At 41.7% G+C, this 19,395-nt stretch overlaps 1 protein-coding gene across 1 annotated transcript in view; it reads left to right on the top strand.

Annotated features, from left to right (window-relative positions):
• The window catches only part of MMADHC (metabolism of cobalamin associated D), a 46,618-nt gene extending 32,940 nt beyond the window's left edge, over positions 1 to 13,678 (top strand). Inside the window, exon 7 of the mRNA XM_086368616.1 lies at positions 12,953 to 13,678. Coding sequence (XP_086224742.1) covers positions 12,953 to 12,967 — 15 coding nt within the window. The 3' untranslated portion in view covers positions 12,968 to 13,678. The remainder of the gene's footprint in view (positions 1 to 12,952) is intronic.
• The last annotated feature ends 5,717 nt before the right edge of the window (positions 13,679 to 19,395 follow it).

The following is a 19,395-nucleotide window of genomic DNA, read 5'->3' as shown; positions in this document are numbered from 1 at the left end:
TTCTATTCCCTTGTAATCCTGTAGGAGCCCCTTAGCAGAGGAACTTCAGCACTCCACAGAACCTCCTTAGGAACCAGCACCCTGGACGGTGACATCCATGCTATCCTCCAGAACTGTAACAAACTTGTATTGTTTTGAGCCACCAGGTTTGTAGTGGTTCGTTACAACAACAATAGGAAAAAAATACACCTCCCTCCCAATCAAAAAAAAATATTTAATAAAAGAAAAAAACTTTAAACTTATTCTGGTAAAGAAATATATCAACAAAAGAAATCAACGCGGCATATATGAACTAGCAGCAGTCACTTCAGGGACTGTCTGAAATCTTCATTTATTAAAAAGAAGGCAAGATAATTCAGACACTTAGATACTTTCTGAAGCACTCACTTTCATCTTCCTGGTCTCAGAAGACGTATTTGTTTGAACATAATAAATTGGTACAGCATACAATTGTATTAACGCATTACCGACATGTATTTTTTGTTGTTATCTAGCAGTATTAGACGAAGAAGGCGATGGCACCCCACTCCAGTACTCTTGCCTGGAAAATCCCATGGGTGGAGGAGCTTGGTAGACTGCAGTCCATAGGGTCACAAAGAGTCGAACACAACTGAGCGACTTCACTTTCACTTTTCACTTTCATGCATTGGAGAAGGAAATGGCAACCCACTCCAGTGTTCTTGCCTGGAGAATCCCAGTGTCGTGGGAGTCTGGTGGGTCGCTGACCAGGGGGTCACACAGAGTCGGACACGACTGAAGTGACTTAGCAATAGCAGCAGCAGTATTAGAAATGATTCCTACTAATAACCCATCCTGGCTGTAGAAACAAGTGACTTCAGGAACTATGAAAATAATGAAATTAAAGGGACTATTTGAGAATCCCAGGGACAGCAGAGTCTGGTGGGCTGCCATCTATGGGGTTGCACAGAGTCAGACATGACTCGAGCGACTTAGCAGCAGTCATCCCCTTCAATTTAGAGATAGGTGACTGAGTCCCAGAAAGAAAGTGACATGTCCCAAGTTACATAGCTTTTAGCAGAATGGGAAGTAAAATACAACTCCCACTGTGCTCTGGGCCAGTGTCACTGGCAGATGGAGCAAGGGGGAGCTAGGGAGGACATGGGACTCTGGAGAGGATCAGCTCCAGCCTAGGGACCCTACCCAAGCAAAGGACTTCGGGTAAGCCAGATATATATTCTTAAATGCTCAAACTTAACATAATATGAATACATCAATTCACAAATATATAGTAGCATGAATATATAAATTCAGTCTTGTAGAAATACCAGAGTGAAAGTAAAGAGACCAGCTGTAGGATCTTCACAGGAATTGAGGAAAGAGATGACAGTGATTTGGACAAGGGTGACAGCGAGGTACTAAAGAAAGATGGAGGATTCGGGATCTTCTGTGGAACCATAATCAGTGGAACTTGCTGATAGGTTGATGTGTGGGTAAAAAGAGGAGAGGAATCAAAGGTTATTTGATTTTCGTTTAATGGTTCCATAAGCTGAAATGGGAAAATTCAAGGTAGAAAAAAGCAGAGTTCTATTATATCCTCTTTAAGTTCAACCAATCGATTAAAAATCAATAACCTTTTTTTTTTTCCTGATTCAGTCCTTAAGTATTCACTTATGTGTGAAGCACTGTGCTAGAACAATGAGGGTTTGAATTGTGCCAGTTCACTTACATGTGGATTTTTTTGAATAGTAGATACCTCGTATATGGAGGGCTAACTATAAGTCATACTGGTATTTTCAGCTTCACTCCCATGTTGTTAAGGGTCAACTGTATAGCCCCTCTTCTTATGTAGCTTGTAACTAAGGGAAGGGCTAGCTGGGGGAGGTGTTGGATAAGAGGAGTTCAAAGACACATCCGTGAGGGAAGGCAGGATAGGATTCTTTGTGAGAGGATTACTAATAAAGTTCTACAAGAGTGTGAGACTATTTCTTACTGGACTAAGGGAGGGAAAAAGGTATAATGGATGAAGTATTATTTGACATTAGTCTTTTAGGAGTGAGGGATCATCATCTCCAAGACATCACTCTCCAAGACAAAGCAGTGGGGAAATTCAAAGCGTGTCCAAAGACAAGAATAGAAATGTGGTTTTGATTGAGTGATTGATTCAGTCACTCAACATTTATTTTTTGAAAACAATATAGGCCAGGTAGCATGTTACCAGCAGGTGATTCAAAGATGTTTGAAATATGCTACTTTCCTTCCTGAGGTTTAGTGCCTGATAAGTGGTGAATAAATTCAGTGGATGCATGGGGAAGAGATATGAAAACAAATATCTATACATATTTTTTATTCATTCAGTACACATTTCTTGAGTACCTACTATGTGCATTGTTCTAGCACTTCCACATTGTTCTGGGACTTATATCCAAGTGCAAATAGATGTACTTATGGAAGTCCTAGAAAAGGATTAGTATAATTCATATTTTTTAATTAATTTTTATGGGAGTATAGTTGATTTACAATGTTGTGTTAGTTTCTGCTGTACAACAAAGTGAATCAGTTACATATAAACATACAAATGAACTTATTTACAAAACAGAAATAGAATCATAGATGTAGAAAACAAACTTATGATTACCAATGGGGAAAGGGGAGGAGGGATAAATTGGGAGATTGGGATTGACATATACATACAACTATATGTTAACATAAAATAGATAACTAATAAGAACCTACCGTATAGCATGGGGAACTCTATGCAATATTCTGTAATACAGGAAAAGAATCTAAAAAAAGGTCCCCATGGTTTTAATCGGGGATGTGGTTGGAGTTGTTAAGGAAAGACTTTATAAATAAGTCAACTTTTACACTAGACTGGCTGGAATTCAGACCAAATTATTAGGAAAGGACCACACGATGGAGGGCGTTGGGAAGTCATCGAGGGATTTTTGACCACAATGTGGTTAAAAGTGACAAAATTGAAGGTTTATTTTAATTAAAGAGATTTATCTTATTTATTTGATCCAGATAGAACTAAAATAAGGAGAAAGGGGGAAAGGAGAAGTTTCAAAAGACCCAGCAGTTCCACTCATAGAAATATAATCAAAAGAATAGAAAAGCATGTTCAAGATTCATACTGATGTATGGCAAAAACCATGACAGTATTGTAAAGTAATTATCCTCCAATTAAAAATAAAAATTAAAACAAAAGCATGTCCACATAAAAATCTATACAGGAATATTATAGCAGCTTCATTCATTACAGCCTAAATTGGGAAAAATTCAAATATATATCACCTGATGAATGGATAAAGAAAGATGCTCTATCTGTATAATGGAATATTAATCAGCTGTAAAAAGGAATAAAACACTAATTCACGCCACAACATGAATGAACCTTGAAACCATTATGTGAAATGAAAGAATCCAGACACAAAAAGATATATGTTGTATGATTCTACATATTTTAAGTGTCTAGAATAGCTAATTCCACAGAGACAGTCAATTAGTGGTTTTCAGGGAAGGGAATGGTGGCGAGTGTCTATTAATGGGTTTAAGGTTTCTTTTGCAGGTGATGAAATTGTTGTAAAATCAGAAGTGAAGACTGCCCAACTCTGTGAATATACTAAAACCCCACTGAATTACACGTTTTAAAAGGGTAGCTTTTTACGTTTTTATTTTATATTGGAGCATAGTTGATTAACAATATTGTGTCAGTTTCAGGTGTACGCTAAAGTGATTCAGTTATACATACACATGCATCTATCCGTTTTCAAAGTCTTTTCCCATTTAGGTTATTACAGAATATTAAGCAGAGTTCCTTGTGCTATGTCCAGTAGGTCCTTGTTGGTTATCTGTTTTAAATATAGTAACATAAACATGTCAATCCCAAACTCCCGATCTATCCCTCCCAAACATTTAGCTGTTTTATAAATATTCGTTGTTTTAAGAGCTCATTCACAACTTTAAAAGCGGTGTGTTGGGGTACTGTCTACACAGAAATGACTGTTGGAAAACTTGGAATGGTTAAATGCTCTGAGTGAGAAAAGAGGGGAGGTCAAGTCCAAGATAAAATCTTGAGAAATGTTATGGGAAAGCAGCAAGGGAGAGAACAGAATTCCAGGAAGAAAAACTATTTGGAAAAAGGCCTGAAGAAAGAAGGAGGCTGAAACAATGTGAACAGCTGGAATAGAAGGCCAGCACAGCAGAGTACAGAAGTAAATGAGGGGAAAGACAAGACTGGAGGCATTTTCAGAGGTGAGTAGGCAGGGTTAAGGATGCATGGTCCTTAAGCTAAAGAACAGTATGAAACTCACAAACAGGAAAAGTCGGGATTAGATTTGTATTTTTAAAAGGTCACTCTAGCTGTAGTGTGAGGAGTGATTTGGAGACGGTTCAATCAAAATACCACTGGTGGAAGATGAAAACTTGGACTAGGATAGTGGTCGTATAGGTGGAGACTTGAGAGAGATTTCAGAGATGAAAGAGTAAGTGGGTGATGATTGAAAATGGATGGTTGGTGAGGATTGAATGTGGCTGGTGAGGGAGAGGCAGATGCCAAGGAATATGCCTTGTTTTCTGGCTTTCTTTTATTGGATGGTGGTGCCTTTGAATGGAATAGAAAAGAAACCCATTGTGAGCGAATTAATGGTGTTTGTCAAAATCCAACCAGAGCTATTGAGAAGAAAGTTGTATGAACAAGACTGCTGCCTAATAGGTAGCTCTGAGCTGAAGATAATAACCGGAGTCATTATCATGTAGACAGTCATTAAAGTCAGGGAGTGAATGAGATTGATTGGAAAGAGAATGAGAAGCCAACAGAATCAGTCTGAAACTATAGACTAATGACCACCATGAACTTGAAGAACACCAACATTTAGTGCTCATATTGAGTTGATTGAGCCACTGTAAGAGAAGGAGAGAGAGAAGGACTGGTTGGAAAAAAGAAGCAACACCAGGATAATCCTCTATCATGAACACCAAGGAAAGAGAGTGTTTCAAAGAGAAAGGGGTAATCAGCAAGGATAGATGGTTTAGATGTTACTGAGAGATCAGTAAGGATAAAGACTAAAAAATGTTGGTTGTGAAAATTTGATATAATTCCATAGTGAAAATATATCACAAATAGATGACATTACAAACCCAAATCTGGACACAACCTTTGAATGAGGAGGTATGACCGATGCTGACTGTTGTTGAATGTGGCTTATGACTGTTCAAAGGAGTTCCTGGTGATTAGGGAACTGAGATCTGGTGGCCTTCCAAGTGGCTTCAGTAATCAGACATGATGCAACCATGTGGGGGTGTTTGCGAGGTGCAGTTTTCAAACCCATATTCCCCTGGGTCCTCCTTCTCCAGAACCTCCACCCAGAGAAGCCCAGGAGTGTGGAAACAAATGGGGGAATTCTCCATCATTTTTTGTAGTCCCTGAAATCAAATCAGGAAAACACTCACATTTGAGTTACCAAATCTTTAGTAATACAAAATGTATGTATTTCTTAAATAATAAGTGCATCCTTCCTTCTTTCACACATCCCAGTCCCACCTCCAGCACCCTGTAAGCTCATGTTCTAGCTCCTGTTTGCTGAAGATGTAACTGGTCAGTTTTGGAGCAGGAGCGGGTAGGTGGTTATCCAATGAGCTGTACAGCAGTACTGACAATGTAAATTACAGCATTGTCCAATCATTTTTGTAAAATTTTCATAATCCAATAATGACTTCAGTATTGATGGTTATCAGTGAGGTAGGATGGCAATTTTCTGTTATTTAAGGTAATTCAATCCAAGCAGAACATAAACAGAAAAATTTATACTTTCAACTAGATTTATTTTACATGCATTTGAAAGCTAGCTGTATTTAATCACTTTTTATTACATAAGCTAATGATGTGGATAATGTTGTTGACTTTTTATTCATCTCTTAATGGGTAGTTTCAGAGCTAAACCACCTTAAGTGCCCTCCTACAGGGCTGCTAAATGATAAGATCAAAATCGTATAGGAAGATGACAAATCGTTCATCAAGAACCACAACCCTAAATTACAGGGAAGGTAAAATGGAGCTGAAAAGTCTTTATAGAATCTCTTGCAATTGCTCAAGAAATAGTAAAGTATATTTCTGTTTGACTGCATTCAGCTTAAAAGTATACAGTGGATAAAATCTAAGCTAGCTCACTAAACTTGTTTTTCCAATTAGTATAATAACAAAGTCTGGCTTCTGGGTTGTGTGTGCTTTTCAAGTTAATCTGCGGTCAGACCTTACTTTTTCAGGGGCTATAATTTTGTTATCATATTTTTGGATGATATAGGCCCTCTGCTTCTTTCCCTCTTTTACTTCTCTCCCTTTGTTGTTGGTGACTATTTTCAAGATCTGTCATCCCTTGTTAGTAATTCTGCTTGGCAAGGGAGCAGAGAAAGGAGCTGCAACATAATTCCATTCATTTCGCCTCTTTGCTAGCAGCAATGGTAGAAGATTTATTACAGGAAGAGGTTGAAAGTATTGGCTGAAATGAAGTTCAAGGAATATGGTATATTTCAATTACTTGCACTCTCTCTCTGTTCTTTAGACAAACAAGCCAGTCTTGGACATGCAGTCAGCTGTTCAAGTCTAACTATCTCAAGTGCAGGGTGTCCACATACCCTGCTTCCCCTACTACCTGTTCTGACTCCCCAACTTTGTTAGCAGCCCTATGTGTTTCTAACTCTACCTGAAGAGAGACAGCACAAGAAAAGCCTAGCTGCGCCTTGCACTCACGTCATCTAAGAAGAGTAAGAAGTTGCAGCCTTGGAAACACAATCCTTAGGGTTGGCTTAGAACCACCTGAGGATCTTGTTAAAAGGCAGATACTCAGTAGGTCTGGATTGTAGCCTGAGGTTCTGCATTTTGTTCTTTTTTTTTTTTCTTTTACAGAGGACAACTTTATTGATAATTTATTAATGATGTAGCTATAACCGATTCTATTTTTAGTGCTACACAATTAAAAAAGGAAACTTGTAACATAGAAATTTAGAAATCATTGAGATAGTCAAGGCATGTATCACAAAGGTTCGCTAAGTTCAATAACAAATGGTGACATGAATGGGGTCACATGTCTTCCACAATAGAGTCAATTTTTAAACCCATACACTAAAAAGAAAAATTACCAGTATTATCATGATTTTTATTATATTATTATTATTTGTGTTAGTGCCATATAATATTGTTGAGATGCAGAAGTGATAAGCAAAGAACTTGTAGCTAAGATAACAAGGCCTTAAATTTGTTAACTTTCGCTTTGGCTTCCTCCCTAAGTAGAAAGATGTATTCTACCAAAGCTTCTGAAAAGCCAAAACTTGATAAATCCTCTTCTTTGAAAACACTGAGGTTCTGAATTTCTCATAAGCTCCCATGAAAACTCCGTTGCTGCTTGTCTAGGAACCCACACATTTTGAGTAGAAAAAGCTTAGAAACCCTATGGTAGACCTTAATAAGCAATAACTAAGAACTTATTCTACTTACATAGAATTTGGGGTATAGATAATAAAATAAAGATCTTCCAGGGTATATTTTTGTTTAAATACAGAAAGAGATATTTGTTCAATTGCTCAGTCATGTCCAACTCTTTGTGACCCCATGGACAGCACCACGCTTCCCTGTCCTTCACCATCTTCCAGAGCTTGCTCAAGCTCATCTCTATTGAGTCGGTGATGCCATCCAACCATCTCATCCTCTATCATCCCCTTCCCCTCCTGCCTTCAGTCCTTCCCAGTATCAGGGTCTTTTCTAATGAGTTGGCTCTTCGCATCAGTGGGCCAAAGTATGGGAGTTTCAGCATCAGTCCTTCCAGTGAGTATTCTGGGTTGGGAAAGATACATTTTGCTATAAATCAGTGTTTCAAACATGGTTCCTTTTTTTAAAAAGAATTTATTGTGATCAGAACACTTAACATGAGATCTACTCTCTGAACACATGTTTAAGTGTATAATCCAGTATTGCTAACCATAGGTACCATGTTGTAAAGCTGATCTCCAGAATTCTCTTATCTAGCGTAACTAAATGTACACCTGTTGACCAGTAACTCCCTGCTTCTCCCTCACCAAGCCCCTGGAAACCACCATGCCACTCTGATTCTGAGTCTGACTATGTTAGCTACATTATATAAGTGGAATCATGCAGTATTTGTTTTTCTGACTGGCTTATTTCATTTAGCATAATGTCCTTAGAGTTTGTCCATGTTGTCACATATTGCAGAATTTCCTTTTTTTTTTTTTTAAAAAAAAAAAGGCTGAATAGTATTTCATTGTGTGTTTATATTACTCCTAGCTTCATCTATGGGAAGGAAGGTGTTGGCACATGCATCTAACAACCCTGCTTTTCCAAGGGGGCTCCCCAGAGGACTAACTTCTGTCTTGCCAGTACTGGAGCTCTGATGGCTACTGCTGCTGCTGCTGCTAAGTCGCTTTGGTCGTGTCCAACTCTGTGCAACCGCATAGATAGCAGTCCACCAGGCTCTCCGGTCCCTGGGATTCTCCAGGCAAGAACACTGGAGTGGGTTGCCATATCCTTCTCCAATGCATGAAAGTGAAAGTGAAGTCACTCAGTCGTGTCCAACCCTCAGTGACCCCACGGACCGCAGCCTTCCAGGCTGCTCCGTCCATGGAATTTTCCAGGCAAGAGTACTGGAGTGGGGTGCCATTGCCTTCTCCCTGATGGGTGCAGCACAGTCTAGTTGCCTGGGGAAAAGGAGATGGCAGCTTGAGCTAGTAGGTGACTTAGCCCAGAGCAAGCGGATGAAAACTCTTAGCTCTCTGCTTCCCCTTGGGAGGTAAAGAGTGAAATCAAACATGTTTTCTTAAAAGCAGTAAAACTCCTTTCTCAAAAGAAATATTTAATAAAACTTCACTATGTAAAACAGTAAAGCGGTTGCATGAAGGACAGATCCCCTAAACCCTACCTACTTAGCCTTCCTTTCGGTTTCCCTCAGCCAGAAACATCTCAGTGGAACTGTAGTTTCCAAAGGGCATACATACAAAACCATTGCTCTAGGTTCCAGTTTATATCTCTTGGCCAGTGCCACACAGTAGTGTTCATTCATTCATTCAACACATATTTATTGAATGCCTACTGTGTGCCAGGCACATGGTGGGGCTTTACATTCTAATGGGAAAGACCAACAATAAACAGCAAACAAAATGAATAAATAAGTTACATAATATATTAGAAGGAGATCCGAGCTACAGAAGAAAGTGGAGAGCAGGGTGAGGTGTATAAGGATCCTGGTGTAGGTTGGGGCAGGTACAGCTGTAAATAGGGCAATCAGAGAGGGCCTCATGCATGCGTGTGTGTTCAGTCAGGTCTGACTCTTTGCCACCCCATGGACTGTAACCTTCCAGGCTCCTCTGTCCATGGGATTTCCCAGGAAAGAATACTGGTATGGGTTGCCATTTCCTACTCCAGGGGATCTTCCCAACCCAGAGATTGAACCTGAATCTCCTGCATTGGCAGGTGGGTTCTTTACCACTGGCGCCAAGACTTGAAGGTGACCCAGTGCTACAAGGATGATATCATGAACTCACAGTAAAAGGTTGGTTCTGGACCCACCGTATGTGAGGCTGACTTGTCAAAAGGCAATCCGTGATGGGTGGTTTATCCTGCAGGTCCCTTAGCCCGGCCAGCATCCATCAGATCGCAGGGAGGCACAAAGCCACACACTGTTTTACACCCTGCCATCTTGTAAAGATCCGTCAAGATTTTGGAGTCAGTATCAATTATTCATTTATTCATTTCTCAAACATGTTTTAATCATTCACCATCTTTGGGGCCTTGTACCAGGTACCAGGCTATAGATGCCAGAGGGGCATGTGCATGAAATAGCAATCCCCAAATGGTGTGCTAAGTGCAAGATAAAGCTATGCACCTGGATAATGAGAACTCAAGAGCATCAATCCAGGTCTGGGGTTAACCCGGACATGAAGGATGAGCAGGATTTCAGTGATGATGGCCCACCTCCCTCTCAACAAACCCACTTGCTAAATAATGGCCCTCCACAAGTCTGAAACCCTTTATAAATATCAGGTTTTGATTCGTGGATTTTTTTTTTAAATCATTGCTAATTGAAGTAAATTGTTACCTTCAAATACTCTTGGACTCTGCATTAGTGAGATGCTTTTCTTCATTTATAGAGTAATTTATTTTGCTATACATTCATTGTTCATGACACTTCATCATGCTGAAATGCATTTTCTTGATTGTCTGTGGAGTTACCCAGGGGTAATAAATGTGTTGCTACATTTTGTAGACTGAATAATATCCTGCCTGAGCAAGCAATAGAGAGAGGGTAGACAGAGGGGTGGGAGAGGAAAAGACACACAGGTGCACAAAGAGAAAGGCAGAGAACAAGCAGAAATAAGCCCCAGAGTGGGGAGAGGAAAAGCACATTTATCCACATGACATAGCACCCAAGTGATGCTTCTGTTCAAGTGATACAGCTTTGCTCATGCCAGGAAGACCCAGGGGTCGGCCTGCTGGCGGTCACTGTTGACACCTTTGTCCTGAGACAAGGTGCCCTAAAGACGAACTTGAATGCATCGCACAATCTCCCAACACCGGGGATTTGTGCATTGTGGGGACCAGACTTTTCAACTGAGAGATCAAAGAGGAGATATCCGAACGGAAACTGGATTTGAAAGGATGTCGCCAGAGCTGTACAGAGACAGACTGATTCCTTTATCCTCCCAGTCCTGCCCTGGCCCTTCCAGGATGCCTTGCAGACCTCCCCTGGCTGTGATCCTTTGGCATCGGGTGTGTGGGCTCCTGGGAGGCTCATGTGCATTTTTCTGCTTGAAGAAACAGTCACACGTTGTCCTGAGGGACCAGCTCTCTGGCACAAAAGCTTGGTGTGATTGAAGGTGGGGGGAGGGTTCCTGGTGCCTTCTGTTTCCCTTTTATCCACCTCCTTCCTTCCTTCCCCACTCAGCTCTCTCCTCCAGAAAGACACGGCAACCAAAATTAGCTAGTGCACTTACTCTCAATCTTCTGAACATTAATCAATCGCCACCCCACCTCCACCCCCCAGGCGGGGGAATTTCCATCACCATTATTCCTGGGACTCTCTTGTGACACAGATGGGCACACAGACACTTCCTGACTGGCCCCACCCCTTCGTTATCATAGATGTCTTTTTAGCTCGGAGGTCATCAATCACAGGACTCTCCCTTGCTTCTCCGAGCAGGCAGCCCAAGCCAGGAATGCTGAGAGAAGCAGTCGCTGGTTTTCAAGTCCAGATTTACTTTAAGTACTTGCTTTTATAAAGGAATAAGCAGAGTGGGCACAGGGGCCACTTGTCGTATCATCTCTTTCTGCTGGTGACCTCAAAGGACAATTTGCAGAAAGGCACACTTTGGAGAAGTTTCCCCAGCTTAATTACATTTTAGCAGCAGTCTCAAAAGATGACCCTCCAACACCCCATTGCTTCCCTTAACCATTTTTTTGTTTGTTTAGTTGCTAAATCCTGTCTGACTTTTTTGGGACCCCATGGACTGGAGCCCTCCAGGCTCCTCTGTCCATGGGATTTTCCAGGCAAGAACACTGGAGTGGGTTTCCATTTCCTCCTCCACAGGCTCTTCCCAACCCAGGGATCAAACCCAGTCTCCTGCATTGCAGGCAGATTCTTCACCACTGAGCCACTGGGGAATTAGTACTATGTTATCCATGGATTTATTTATTACATTTCCACTAATTTTTTCATGTTCTGCTGCTTAAGGAAAGAGGTTTACTATTATGTAAAGTACTTCTTTTTTTGTGTGAGTGTGCTAAATTTATCTCTTTAATCCCTGCTTCCGGTATTTGGTTAATAGATCTGTGTTCCACACCTTATAAGAATTGATTCATGTATGCATTTATTTAATAAATATTTATTGAGCACTTTCTCATAATGACCAAAAAGTTCTACTTTCTTTTGTTGTAGTTTACCTTCACATACATATTCTAGATGATTTTTCTCCTTGCTTATCTACTGGTTCTTACCTGTACATCCCCGGTAGCATAGTCTTTCTCACTGATTGGCAGCCAGCACCTCCCAGTGGTATAGACTTCTATATTTTGATGCAAAGATAAGGTAATTCTATATGTTTCATTTCCACTACTCATGCTAACAAGGGCCTATATTTTCTTGGTCTTTCATTGCAACTATACCTGTTTACTTAATAGTCTCACTATTTGTTGTTGAAATTGTTCCAAATTAATGCCTGTGTGTTTAGATCTACCTGTAACACTCCTTCAGATACTTTTCCCCCAGTGCCACGACCTTCCCCTTACTCAAACTGAAAGTGTTAGTATCTCAGTCTTGTCCAACTCTTTGCAACCCCATGGACCATAGCCCGCCAGGTTCCTCTGTCCATGGAATTTTCCAGGCAAGAATATTGGAGTGGTTTGCATTCCCTACTCCCAGGGATCTTCCCAACCCAGGGATTGAACTGAGGTCTCCTGCACTGCAGGCAGATTCTTCACTGTCTGAGCCACCAAGGACATCCACTCAAACTGAAATGCATTTCACATTTTACAAATCTTGTGCAAAGCCTAGAAAGATCTCACTGATTAGCATCTTACTGTCTGGAAGATTTCATCCTATTCTGCCATCTAAGTTCAAATCAACTCAAAAAGCTGTTAAACCTTGTAGTTCTTTACTCACCTAGTAAGTATCACATCGAATAAGAATTTAGCCTGGACCAATAATTTTTCAGCCACGTCAATGAGTTATGATTGTAGAGAACAACAAGAGCTATGTCATCATTAAGCCCACAAATAATTCACCAGCCTCACTGAAGCCCTTACATAAAAGATTTCTCACTACTGAACATTCTCTTTACATTTTACACCTTCCTTGCCCGTATCCTTTATCTTTCTATCAAAACCATTGATTTAAAAAAATAGTAGAGATGTAAATAGCTACCCAGATGTAAGCCAAATCCTTGATAAGCAAAGCAGCTGAAGGTAACAATTTTCTTTTTTTTTTTCCAGATGGTTTGCGTGTGAAAGGAGACTGCTAACTGGCCACCAAAATCCATTTTCCCCCTTTACTGGGGGAACACACCTCAACTTCTTTTACAGCATCCCTTCTTGTTCAGAAGAGCCGTCTGTCTGTGAGCTAGCTAACTTCCACTGCAGTGAGCCATTGCATATTTGGTCTGCTTCTTCCTTCAACTTAGTCTAAGCTGACATGTAAGAGGAATTCTCTCCCTTAGAGTTAAGTCTCTCTCAGCCAACAGGGATGATTTTCCTAATCTAATAAACAGATGTCCCAACTGCCAAGTCATGAGGAGAATTCTTGGAAAGAAAGGATACAGCTATTTACTGTTGCCAGCCTTCAGAGTCAGAGAGTGAAAGATACAGCAAAGAGTTCGATGGGAATGCTAGTGGCTAAATCTCCTGTGGATATTTCCGTGTATCTAATTCATTATTTTTTTTTTCCCCCTCACAAGGCTGTTTCTGTCATGGTTTCTATGATGTATACACCTTCTGCTAAAGGATTAACACCCAGAAAGTCAAGGCTGCAATTCTGTGAGTTTTGATAAATGAACAGAGTCATGTAACCATCATCACAATGTTCAAGATATAGAACATTTTTGTCTCTCCAAAAATTTTCCCCTTAGTCTTTGTAACCAGCTCACCCTGAATCCTCAGCCTCTTGTAGCCACTAATCTGTTTTCTCTAGAATCTCATATAAATGGAAATATGGAGCACATACATCTGTTTCTGGATGTGGTTTCTTTCATTAAGATACAGCATGTAAACTTCACTCACCTTGTTGCAACTATCGTCAATGCATTCCTTTTTTTATTGCTGAATCACATCCCATCGTATATCCATTCCCCAGTGAGGGACCTTTGGGTTGTTTGCAGTTTTTGGCTACTATGAATACAACCGCCATAAACGTTCACGTGGCTTCCCAGGTGGCTCAGTAGTAAAGAGTCTACCTGCCTAAACCAGGAGACACGAGTTCGATCCCTGAGTCAGGAAAATCCCCTAGAGAAGGAAATAGCAATCCACTCCAGTATTCTTGCCTGGGAAATCCCATGCACAGAGGAGCCTGCTGCTGCTGCGGATAAGTCACATCAGTCGTGTCCGACTCTGTGCGACCCCATGGACGGCAGCCTACCAGGCTCCTCCGTCCATGGGATTCTCCAGGCAAGAACACTGGAGTGGGGTGCCATTGCCTTCTCCAACAGAGGAGCCTGGAGGCCTACAATCCATGGGGTCGAAAAAGAGTCAGACACGACTTAGAGACTAAACAACAACAACAAATTCATGTAAGAGTTTTGTGTGAGCGGAGGTTTCTTATCCCTTGGATAAATAAGGAGTAGGATTGCTGGGTTGTATGGGAAGCCTGTATTTAACTTTACAAGAAATTGTCAAAATATCTTACAATGTGACTATTCCATTTTATACTTCCATCAGAGTTCTAGCATTCTAAATAATATAGCTATTCTAATACAGAGTGCCATGAATTATTTTTCAACCTCTTCTAGCACATCGTATGAATTATTTTTTACCTCTTCTAGAGCATCGTATACCGGAAGACTTTGAAGATATTGAGGGTTCAGTTCCAGACCACTGTGATAAAGCAAACATTGTAATAAAATGTTACATGACTTTTTTGCTTTCCCACTACACACAAAAGTACATTGAGCCTATGCTACAGTCTATTGAATGTGCAATAGCATTATGTCGGAAAAAACAGTGTACATTCCTTAGTTTAAAATACTTTATTGCTAGAAAATATTACCCATCATCTGAGCCTTTTGCAAGCAGTAGGAGTAACATCCGGAGAAGGCAATGGCAACCCATTCCAGTACTTTTCCCTGGGAAATCCCATGGATGGAGGAGCCTGGTAGGCTGCAGTCCACGGGGTCTCGAAGAGTCGGATACGACTGAGCGACTTCACTTTCACTTTTCACTTTCAGGCATTGCAGAAGGAAATGGCAACCCACTCCAGTGTTCTTGCCTGGAGAATCCCAGGGATGGGGGAGCCTGGTGGGCTGCCGTCTATGGGGTCGCACAGAGCTGGACATGACTGACGTGACTTAGCAGCAGCAGCAGGAGTAACATCAAAGATCACTGTCACCATAACAGATAAAACAATTAAAAAGTTTGAAATATTGCAAGAATTATTAAAGTGTCACAGAGACACAAAATGAGCAAAGGCTGTTAGAAAAATGGCACCAAAAGAATTGTCTGACCTAGGGGGTTACCACAAACCTTTAATGTGTAAAAAAATGCAATATTTGCAAAGCACAATAAAGCAAAGTGAATAAAACAAGGTATGCTTGCAAATGGAATCACTTGTCTGGCTTCTTTTGCTTAGCAGAATGTATGCAAATTCATTCATGTCAGTACACGTACCAGTAGTTATTTCTAATTCTTTTACTGCTGAGTAGTATTCCATTGTATGGCTAGATGTCTTCTGTTTATGCATTCAGCTGTTAATGGGCATTTGGATTATTTCCAGTTTGGGTCTATCATGAGCAGAGCTGTTACGAATATTCTTTTTACTGTCTTTTTATGGACATACGCTAACCTTCTCTTGGGTATATCCTTATGAATGAAACTGCAGAGTAGGAGTATTTAACTTTATTAGAAACTTCTGTATCCGATTTTATATTCTTTTTCTTAAAGAAAATCCTTGAAATGGTGTAAGCTTCAGATCCAATAAAGCTGAATGTGTCCTGCAAACAAGATTTCAATCAAGAGGCCGAAGGCACAACAAATCCTCTCCCAGGGAGTGAGGTCAGGATGCACATGGTAGCTGTAAGAGTCATCATTCCCTCCATCACAGCATTCTCCTGGCAGCCACAGTCAGCTCTCTAAGTAGCACAGAAGGTCAGACCTGGGTGGGCAGCTTGGAACACCAGCCCTCCAGTCAGCACGTCTGTACGTCCTGAAGGAAGACACAATTGCTCGGATAACTAGGCCCTTGATCGCTCTTAGCTAACTCTCAGTTAATCGGATATGGCAAGAAATAGACCTTTGTTTGGGGCTATGATTTATCTAGATCATCGTGCCGGTTCTCCTACTTGATGGGCATTTATAGAGATGCCAGACAAGGCATTAAGATGTTATTTGTGACCCAAGTTCACTCAACTACCAGGAAATCCAGTGCCCTTCTGTCCATGGCAGTGCAGGAGGCACTCAGCAAGGAGCTGGGTTGAAGGGCCCACCTGTGCTGGCAAACCTATCCCCTCTTACTTGAACTAGAGGCTCCCTGCACCTGCTAGATAGCAAACACTCCTCATTCCTGAGTGCTCAGTCACTCAGTCATGTCTGACTCTTTGCGGCCCCATGGACTGTAGCCTGCTAGACTCCTCTACTCATGGAATTTCCAGGCAAGGATACTGGAGTGGGGTGCTATTTCCTCCTCCAGGGATCCTCCCAACCAGGGATGGAACCTGCGTCTCTCGTGTCTCCTGCATTGGCAGGTGGATTCTTTACCACTAGCGCCACCTGGGAAGCCCCCCATCCCTAGCCATGGTCTAATGCATAGCTCAGCTTGTTTCCCAGCTTTTCTGGATCACATTGCATGTGGTTTATTTCAGAAAATGACCCAGTGATGAAAGACGTGGCATTCACCCCTGGTTATTCTACCCACTTCACACAAAGAGAATGCTCCCCCACGTTGCACTCCGAAGAGCACAGCTCTCAGGCCTGAGTATAATGGTCTGATTAACCCGCCAGGGGCTTGCACGGGTTTTAGCCAGTGCAGATTTACCTGGGCACTAGTCTTTCAGTTAATCCTATCAAAGGCTGTAGGCTGGGGAGTGGGATGAGATGACAAATCCAAACATATTTACACAGATGTCTTGTTTAGCCCTGCATGCAGCCAGGACTGCGTTTGCATCTTGTAACAGAGTCACAGTGATCACAGGCCAACTCTCTTAGAAACCTAAAACCAGGATATTGAGCGAGAGAGAAAATGGGAGAGAAAGAAAATGGATGGAGATTAAGATTTAAAAAAAAAAAAAGCTCCAGGGGAAGCAGCTTCCGACAGCAAACAGCTGAGAGCAGCATGTTTGTGTTCAGCCTATGTGGTTATTTTCTGATTAGACAGGGTTGTCTGTCTAATCAGATTTTCTGCTTCCCTGTTATCTGTCTTATTAGGCTCTTTCTACATGTGCAGCTTCGAGTTCCCATCTAGCAGTCCCAAGATGATTCAAAGTAACGACCAACAAAGGCACTTCATGTGGGATGGTATTTATTAGGTTTATTCCAAGTCAGGCCTCTCTGACTCCACCTGTGTAAGAGGATAAATATTCCTTTTCTTGCTTGTAAGTCTCATGAGGAGTCCAGTTTTCATACAAATCTAATAATGAAATGGGCTTCCCCAGTGGCTCAGTGGTAAAGAATCCGCCTGCCAATGCAGAAGACGTGGGTTCAATCCCTGGGTGGGGAAGATCCCTTGGAAGAGGAAATGGCACCCTACGTCATAGTCTTGCCTGGGAAATTCCACCGACAGAGAGAGCTGTTGGCCTGCAATCCATGGGGTCACAAAAGTGTCAGACACAACTCAACGATTAAACAACAACAAATAATGAAAAGAGCTTCTCCATTAATCAGAGAAGATCCTCTGGGTAGAACCTGATCTCTTAGGAGTCCCTCAACATAAATCAATGTTACTCGAGACCTACCAAGTGCCAAGCACCAGGCAGGCAGTTGGGGTGTAGAGTGATGGGCAGAATGCCCACAGCGTGCTACGATTAGTGTTCATAATATGGGACAACAGGAGAAAAGGGCTTTCTTTCACTGCAAAGAGCGTGAATGGAAGAGAGGTAACTTTTTGTACTGTCCTTGCTCTATCAGTGGCAGAGTCACATGAAGAAAAATGTTAATTTTTTTTCCCTAACAGCCAAGCAAGTATTCCCACCTGCCCAACACGTGGAACAGAATGCCCTTGTGAAGTATTTACGTAAGCAGCTTTTGAAGAAAGTTAAAATGACAAAAGGTCTTCCTACAATCTGTCTGTACTTTTAAACTTGACAATTTGAGACCATAAGAATGACGGGAACAATCTGTAAAAATAGTACTTTAAAGAAAATGTATTAAAGTCTCAGATAACTACATTACATGTCGTACCCAAAGTAATCTTATTTCAGATTCTGTGATGAGCAAAAATGCTACTTAGCAGAGAAGGCAAATGCTGCCCTATGGCTAAGAAGAATTGAGCTCCATGTCGAATGTGAGAAGAAAATTCAACTTCTCTTTAAATGCCATCTACTGATGGTTTCCAGCAAGCCTTCAGCTATTTTGCAATCACACATTGCACAAGGAATTTTGACAATCAAGGGTATGTTAAAGTGTTTAGAGATCTTTCTGAGACGGATGATCTCAAACATCTCCTACTTGCTACAAAAGGCAGTTATTACTAAGTCAAAATTTCTCGTGATTTGAAAATCCTGTTTACTTGTTTCAGAATCTACGCTTCAGGCACAGAAATTTGCCTTAGGTCTAGTGTTTATGATGGTGGAGACCATGTTTGTTTCAAGTCGAATCAGAATGGGGCCGGTAGAGATGGCCAAGTGGGAGTCAGCCTTCTGGGGAACGGCAAGTCACTCGTGTAGAGCGAGTGTGAATCCTGTAACAGAAGGGAGGGAGGGAGGCCCCTGAAGCTAGCTTTCTGTTCTGGAATTTACACAGCATAAGAGTTCAGAGCACTGTGCAAACTGATACAAAGCGAGCCCCAGTGTCCTAGTATGCAGAAATGGGAACTGAAGGTAGGAGAAGAGGTGAGGGTTGGGACGCACGGAAGACTGGGTCCTGGATGCACCCGTGTTGACTAAACCCTGCTGTCAACACTTATCTTTTTGCCTCCATGGCACTCAAAGTGGCCTTCCAACCCATGCTTTCTCTTTTTTTAAGGAATTAAAAAAAAATTGTGGTGAGCTATGTGTGTGTGGGTGCTCAGTGGCTTCAGTCATGTCTGACTCTTTGCTACCCCATGGACTGTAGCCCACCAGGTTCCTCTGTCCATGGGATTCTCCAGGCAAGAATGCTCGAGTGGGTTGCCATGCCCTCCTCCAGGGAGTCTGCCTAACCTAGGGATTGAACCCATGTCTCCTTCAGCTCCTGCATAGCAGATGGATTCTTTACCACTGAGCCACTGGGGAAGCCCATGGATTCTTTACCACTGAGCTACTGGGGAAGCCCATAACATCAAACTTAGCATCTTATCATTTTAAATGTCCAGTTCAGTGGCACTGCTACTGCTAAGTCACTTCAGTCGTGTCCGACTCTGTGCGACCCCATAGACGGCAGCCCACCAGGCTCCCCCGTCCCTGGGATTCTCCAGGCAAGAACACTGGAGTGGGTTGCCATTTCCTTCTCCAATGCATGAAAGTGAAAAGTGAAAGTGAAGTCGCTCAGTCGTGTCCGACTCTTAGCGACCCCATGGACTGCAGCCTACCAGGCTCCTC

This window comes from Bos grunniens, chromosome 2 (assembly GCF_055505025.1).
Source record: "Bos grunniens cultivar Pamir isolate PY7600 chromosome 2, Bosgru_T2T1.0, whole genome shotgun sequence".
Lineage (NCBI taxonomy): Eukaryota > Metazoa > Chordata > Mammalia > Artiodactyla > Bovidae > Bos > Bos grunniens.
The sequence above is the reverse complement of the archived record's forward strand: the minus strand, read 5'-3'. Positions and strand labels throughout refer to the sequence as shown.